The sequence below is a fragment of the Microtus ochrogaster genome, chromosome 15 (genome assembly GCF_000317375.1).
Source record: "Microtus ochrogaster isolate Prairie Vole_2 chromosome 15, MicOch1.0, whole genome shotgun sequence".
Lineage (NCBI taxonomy): Eukaryota > Metazoa > Chordata > Mammalia > Rodentia > Cricetidae > Microtus > Microtus ochrogaster.
The window spans coordinates 37,850,115-37,857,887 of NC_022017.1; the positions used below are offsets into that span (position 1 = coordinate 37,850,115).

At 40.2% G+C, this 7,773-nt stretch overlaps 1 protein-coding gene across 3 annotated transcripts in view; it reads left to right on the top strand.

The window, feature by feature from the left end:
• Positions 1-7,773, top strand: part of Adcy8 (adenylate cyclase 8) — a 208,214-nt gene that overhangs the window by 109,404 nt on the left and 91,037 nt on the right. For all 3 annotated transcript variants that reach the window (XM_005354547.2, XM_005354548.3, XM_026782726.1), the window contains exons 6-7: positions 1,083-1,241; positions 4,540-4,810. In XM_005354547.2, coding sequence (XP_005354604.1) covers positions 1,083-1,241; positions 4,540-4,810 — 430 coding nt within the window. The remainder of the gene's footprint in view (positions 1-1,082; positions 1,242-4,539; positions 4,811-7,773) is intronic.

Sequence of the window (7,773 nt, forward strand, 5' to 3'; positions counted from 1 at the left end):
GTTTGAAGTTCAAATTTAGATGGTTTTTCTCAAGTATTTCCAAGAGGGAATATTAACGAAAACATCTTATCACAAAAAATAAAAAAACTTATAGCACTTGTCTTTTTACCAGAGAAAAAGGAAAAACCTTTACCTTTGTTTGACAACTTTTTTAAAGTATTATTGAGGGAAAATAGCCATCATATATTTTTATAGCAATAAAAATTTCAATTTATGTATTCTTTTGAAATATCATATTCTACTCATTGAAATTCTGCAGAAATATCTTTTATCCATGAATTAGAATTATCTAAGTATTCTGAGAGTAAAAAAGAGATAAACACTTGTACCTGGAGAATGTCCAACCCTGACTACATCATCCTCTTTGCTCAGGCTCCTTCTTCAATGTCCACAAAAGGCAACTCAATGTGGACCCTATACACTGCTAAATTGAATCTTAGTAAGCCCTTTCAAAGTCAAGACCTAAAAACATTGTAGGAAAGTCCAACATTTTTCCTGACTCTCCAGAAATGAATGAGATGGGTCCTGGGTTGTGAGTCCTATATTTCAGAGGCTATTACTTTAGGGAGTAAAAGAGAAGGAAAGAGTTTGAATCATAAAATTATGGGGTGATGTGATCATCTTTTTATTTGTAAGGAATAGCTGGAAGCCATATCCAACAGCAGAAGTGGGGACCTCAGACTCTGTATGAAGCTTGATTGAAGGAGAGTGTTCGCAGAGGCTCGATGAGAAGAAAACCAGAACATTTCTGATTGGGAATAGAACATGCACTGAAGTACAGAGCCCACAATCTACCTCTTTTAATCACAGTTAGGTCCAAAAAGTACTGGTGTCATTTCTAAAAACAAAGGTTACAAGATAAGCTTTGGGAGCAGGTTACTAAGAGCATTAAAATGGCTCAAATCTAAGGGTTTTCAGACAAGAATAGAATTTTTCCAGTTATTGGGGACCTCAGAAAGCTTCATGGAAGAAGTGGCATTTGAATAAGTAAGAGGTAAATTTATGGCTCTGCCACCTCAGTCCAGTGATGGTTATCATGGCCTAATTTGTATGTCTCCATGTCTCCATTCATCTATCAACAGGTATGTGAGATCCAGAACGAAGCATGATGTTGACATGAGAATTGGAATCCACTCAGGCTCCGTGCTATGTGGCGTGTTGGGTCTGAGGAAGTGGCAGTTTGATGTCTGGTCTTGGGATGTGGACATTGCAAACAAACTTGAATCTGGAGGGATCCCTGGGTAAGCAGAGCAAAGCCCTTTTGTTGCCTAACTTTTTCACTGTCTAATATTGTAATTCCAGGTTTTCTGTGTACAGAGTTCAAAGATAGAAATCTAGGAAGCCGTTATTCAGGAGGTCAGATATTAAAGCAGCATACAGTACTGGCCTGAAAATTCGAAGGAAATTGCTGAGAGATGGCAAAGATGATGAGGCAGAGAGGCTGGTGAACTGCTTATGCCCATGCCCTGTGAAGCACTGTTTCTTTGACTTGTCTTCATATTAGATTCACAGCCTGATAGAATACTCATGACCAGACCTGACGCTGGTTCATCTAAAGTGGAGTCTTTGCAGGATCAATTTTCAGTTTTTAAATCAATTCTAATGGGCAGCCAAGATTAAAACCTATTGACCGCCAATGCGTGCATGAGTGTAGGCTCCATTCCAAACTGTCAGTGCTTTCTTTGAAAACTCATCTGCCTTCCAGCTCTGGTTGGCAAGACTAGTTGGTACTGAACCTCCGGACACAGTAGTTTCCTAGACAGCAGAACTGAAGTAGTAACACAGATCTTTAGGGCTCACCCTCAGAATTTCCAAGTCTGTGTGTCTGGGCTGGGACCTAAGCAAAACACCTTTCTAACAAGGGTCTTAGTAACAGTGATATAACCAGTCTCCATATTATAAAGATTGTTGTTGTTGAGGTTTTTTTGTCAAGTGGCACAACATATATAAAATCCTTCCTCCATGCTCAGGAGCCTGTATGGCTGTGGTTGTAGTGGTTAATTATTCAGTCACAAGATCCTAGAGCGATCCTGAAACAAAAGGTCCTATCTCCCACTAACACTGCTACCATAATAGGGCAGAATGCATTCATTGTCCCTGGACCAGTCTTAGCATCTACAGAAGGAGAAAGAAAAACAAAAGGCGATAATAAAAGAAAAGGGAAGAGACAAAGGCGGAGTGAGGAAAGAGAGAACGGGAGGAGTAAGAAGGATATAACTGTTACCTGGGCTATGGCAGGAATCAAATCATATAAATAAACTCATGACAACAAACAACTCCCTTCCTACAGCAAAAGATAGTATTGAGGTAAGGAAAACACTACAAGGTTGTTGGATTATATTTACTATCATAACGATCATGATTATGTTACAAGAAAATGTCAGGTTTACCTGGCAGGCATCACATGTGAGTACTCTCTGAGCACAGATTCAAGTCCTTAGAGGAAACAAAGTCACCGGACCATCGGGTCTGAAAATGCCTCCCTTCAAAACTCCGAGTAAGAGTGAAGACTTTCAAAAGGGAAACATCCGAACCCTAGTTTCTATCAAAGGCATCCCAATGTATAGTGATCAAAACCTTGATAGACGTATTGCTATGAAACGGAGGCTGAGATCCCTCTATCCACTAAAGATATAGCACTCACTTAACACAGGCAAGGATCCATCCCTCTGAACACAGTGCAGATTGATACAATGTAACATCCAGGTGAAATGCTGAGAGAAGCTGGTATTTCTTATGGTTATTTTAAAAAGGAAATCAGCCATCAGACTTGACAAAATCCTCCTAGGAAGCTCATTTTCCCTAAGAGAAAAAGGCAGTGCCTTTTAGTGTTTAAATCTTAACTTGATCTTAGAGAGCAGCTCAGGGCTCCTGATTTGTGGAATATGAGCTTCAGTGCTTCCAGGTAAAACGCTGTGGAAACATTTTGAATTCATCAAGCGTGTGTCTCAAGAGAACCCAGGCTTTCCTGCATTTGCTTGATTATCTTGGAAGATGTGGAGAATGCCCCCTAAATGGGCAGAAATGTATCATCTGTGCTTTTGTTTGTTTCTGCGATGAACTATTCTTCCCAGAAAGCAGGAATTTGACAGATAGGTTAATTGGCCAGAGGAGGAAGGAGAGGACGTACTGAAAGTACAAGGCATTCTTTAAAATGCCTAAACTTAAAAATGAAAGAACTCTTCATAGTTTATTTGAATATATTGCTTCTGGAATCGCAAAACCCAAGCAAAGCATTATGCATCCACCATATTCATCCATTGACTCAGGGGAGCTTGGAGTCAGCTTAGCAAACAGTTAAGTCAAATCTGGAAGGAGGACACATTTAGCAAGTGTGCAATCACATGCTGAATTGAGAGAAATGACAAAGGCTTGAATAGCTGAAGGCAGCATGGGGGCCAATATTGAAGGCGTGTCTGACAATGTGCTGTGAATGGCAGAATCAGTGACAGAGGCCTCATTCAGATGTCAGCCTGCCTCCTGTGAGCCTTAAGAAGGCACGGGATATACCACAGTGAGATCACAATGGCATTTTTAAGAATATTCTAAATAATTCGAAGTCTGTGTTTTCATTGCTCCAGCGTTCTGTATAGCGTTTTGACTACTTTACACAAATCAGCCCTTATAATACTCACAATGACATTAGGAGGCAGGTCTATGTCCTTGGCCATGTTTATGGGTGACAAATGGACTGAGAAAAGTTAAACAATTCTCCTCCAAGTCTTCTAGCTAGAAAATGGAAGAGTTAGAATTAGCAATCAAGAAGCAAAGTCCTCGATCATAATTCCTTTACTATTCTTCACACACCACAGTAGGTGCCTGACTTAGACAACTTGAGAAGAGAAAATATCTTCCATCCAGATAAGGAATTGCAGCCTGAGGACTTGTACAAATCGAGTCTGATCCTAATAAAGTCACATATTGTTTCATTTGAAAACAAAAAAGATGAAAGAAACTTGGACTGTGAGCTACGTGAATTACTCAGTTTGTGAGTGAGCCTTGACCACCGACAGCTTGTGAATTCCACGTTATTCTCTGCTCCTCTGGATGCATAGTAGAGGGGAAATCACATCTTCCAGTAATTTTCTAAAAGGGATAATTCATGTATCCCTATAGACATACAAAACTGCACCACGTAAACGGGTTGGAGAAATAAGGTACAGATATGTAACATGTGAAGTGATTGGGCAAACTCTGAGACAGTGAGGAGGCCATGGTATAAGATGATTTTACTTTAATCGAAATTCAAGAACATCTGCATCATTTGCCTTTCCAGGATAGCCAACACCATTGAAAGAGAGTGTGGACAGTAATAGAAAAAGCCAAAAGAGACTCTTCACTCTGCCAGGATACCCATCAGAGCCATTTGTGTGAGCTTATGGTGTCCTTAGATGAAGGATTTCTAGTTTTGTTTTTGCTTTTCCCAACGTTTCTGAGGGGTATAAATTTGTCCTTGAGAATGTCTTGTAGCAGTGTCCTATGCCCAGCCCTATCTGGACAGCATGAGCTATTATAATGATCCCTTTTCTATACACACAGGAGAATTCACATTTCCAAAGCCACCCTGGATTGCCTCAATGGTGACTACAATGTGGAAGAGGGCCATGGTAAAGAAAGGAATGAGTTCTTGAGGAAGCATAATATAGAGACCTATTTGATTAAACAGCCTGAGGAGAGCTTGCTATCATTGCCTGAAGACATAGTCAAGGAGTCGGTGAGCTCCTCAGACAGGAGGAACAGTGGGGCAGCCTTCCCAGAAGGATCCTGGAGCCCAGAACTGCCTTTCGACAACATCGTGGGCAAACAGAATGTAAGTCCATCTTCCTTCTTCTGTTAGCAACAAGGCCCTGCCTGGGTGCATCTCCCACCAATAGCCTCAGACGAAAGCAATCCATCTTTAACCTTTTCTCTACTGAGCACCGTAATTGAAAATGATCAAACAAATTTCCTCAGGACAAGATTAACCTATGTGTGCAGTTTTGGGAAAGGGCAGAAATACCACATTCCTGACACCCTCTTACTTTTTTATGCTATAAATAAAATGCCCTGTATCTACCCCAAAAAAGGCTCATATCAGAAAAGTCCAATGTCATTAAAAATGATTAAGCATATGAGAATGACCTCCTTTAGTCGGTAGTCCTGAGTCTTCCTCTGACATTCAAAATCAGGAAGGTTGCCTTGATGGGGAAATAAAAGGGGCAACACTGGATGGTGCTGGGGCTGGGGGTGCTCTAGAGAAACATGCAGTTTTAAAACCACTCCTGTGATTCTAGTTTTCCATAGCATGAATTAGCTTCTTATAGGAAGGAAACAGTTACAAAAACAATATAAAGGGAACAAATCATTAATAATCAGAATTACTTTTTAAAATTATTTATTCAGGTATCTGTATCACATTAATTCAGCTCCGAGAGCCACCGCAGAGATGAGGTTTGACCAGGCTCAGACCCCAGATGGAGAGCGCAAGTCCAGCCTGGAGCTCCCACTCAGAATATCTGATGAGCACTTTTCCTTTATCGTCGATACAAAGCACTTGCACTAAAAGTTCTGTGAAATGGTCCAACTCTACCAGAATGTTAGAAGCAAGTGGGAAAACCCTGTGTTCAGGATTTATCTGTTTCGAACAGGTTCCAAAGTCAAACAAAAGTTGAGAGTATTGTGTAGAACAAACCAACAGTATTCGGGTTTTATAAAGATATTAAAGGGTAGTTTCTATTTTTAGTTGTTTTGTTTTTTTGACAGAATTTCACTGTGTAGCCTCAGCTGGCCTGGATCTTACTGTGTAGACCAGGCTGGCCTCCAACTCACAGAGATCTGCCTATCTCTATCTCCTGAGCGTTGGGATTAAAGTCGCACACCACCATGGTCCATGGTGATCTATCTTTTACACCCGAAGACTTGAACATTTCTCAGTAGCCCTTAGATTGGAGACACGTGTCTGTGAAAGCCACTTTAAATGGAACAGGTTAAATGCTGAAAGGCTTCGCTCTTTGTTAGAGAAAAGTGGGGCACTCTGAGGCCAGGTTAACTTTAATTCCCTTCCAGTTTTGTGGGAAGGAGTTATGGAACAATGCATGTGCCAGATTCTACCAAGAAAAACAGAAGACTGAATTGACCCATCAAGCCTTGCAATGTTTACCCTTAGGCATTTACTATTCTGAGTATTTAATTTACCCACAAAATAGTATTATGCCTACACAGTTCTTCAAGATTCCAGTGCCAACTACTTTTCACCCCTAAATTGACATGCATGTTACAATCTTCTATAAGTTAAAGAATGGTACATAAACCTTTTGGAGTGTATGCACGGCCAACTGAAAGTGTCCCTTCTGTTTCCTCTGCCTATTGTGAGCTGGAGCCCAGGTGCTGCTTTTTTTATAGAGAAGGCTGTATCTGCATCCTTACCTTGACTTGCCTTGGTAATTTCATATTAAATTATCTTTCCTACTTGTTTTGATTTTTATCTTTCCGTTTGGTGAACTACATTCAAGCTAGTTATGGAGAGTTGGAATAGTTCCTCACTGTTCTAATATCACTTTGCTTCTGCCCTTGCTGCTAATAACTGAGATCCAAGAAGGGAGAAATGGAGATGTGTGTTTTCATTTCACGGCTGACTGACCTGGGAAAATTTTTATGAGGAATTGAAACCTTTCTTTCTAATTTCCTAATTTGCATGACATCAAATGGTTACTATAGAAGATATCAAAGTAGCCAATATATTTGTATTTTGTAGATTTTGCACAATGCCTTGGTTTTTGCTTAGATAAAACTTATGCGAACCATCTTCTGTGGGAATAATTTCAATTTATGTTGATGTCTAAATACTAAAGAGCCAGGAAATGGGTACTGATCTCTGTGAATAAGCACGAGTCACTAATAACATGTTGGAAACTATTGAACCGATTAAAATTATCACAACCATTCAGAGTTTATACTTACACTTAACTCTAGAAATCAGTGAGCCATATGCTCAATTCAGAGACTTAATGTGTCACTGGAAGAGATCAAGATTGTCTGGCTGAGTCTACACCGTGCCAAAATACTCAATCAGTTCCACAAGACCCAGGCAATCTAGTGTTTGCAAAATATAGATAAACCATACTTAGGTTTTGTTGGGAATTTTCCAGCCAAATTGGCCAGATGTTTTGACTTTTATTGATTCACAATGTGTGGTTAGGACTATTTATAATAAGATTATATAACTATGTCAAATTCTGTGTTTGTGTATACAGCAGGTGTTCATGTTGCTAAATCCTCACATATCCATTCAATGGGGGTTAATTCAACATCTATTGTAATGCCAACTATGGGGAGAAAGGCAAAAGAAAGAAAGAAAGAAAGAAAGAAAAGAAAGAAAGGAAGGAAGGAAGGAAGGAAGGAAGGAAGGAAGGAAGGAAGGAAGGAAGGAAGAAAGGAAGGAAGAAAGGAGGGCATAAGTCATAAACAATCCCACACCAGTTTGGAATTATGATTAATAGGGTGGTATTTATTTAAAGGGGAAAAAACTTACAGATCACCGTCCCAGACAACAGCCCTCTGCGCAATCAGGAAGGAGTCTAGTCGCCAGAAACAGAGCAGGAAGCAAAGAGAGAGTGAAGAGGGAAGTGGCCGCTTTTTTTAAAGAGAGAGACCACACCCCAATGGGCTGGTATCTCAGCGGCTATTGGCTGGAGGAGTGGAAGCACCTTCTGCAACAAAGAAAGAAAGAAAGAAAGAAAGAAAGAAAGAAAGAAAGGAAGGAAGGAAGGAAGGAAGGAAGGAAGGAAGGAAGGA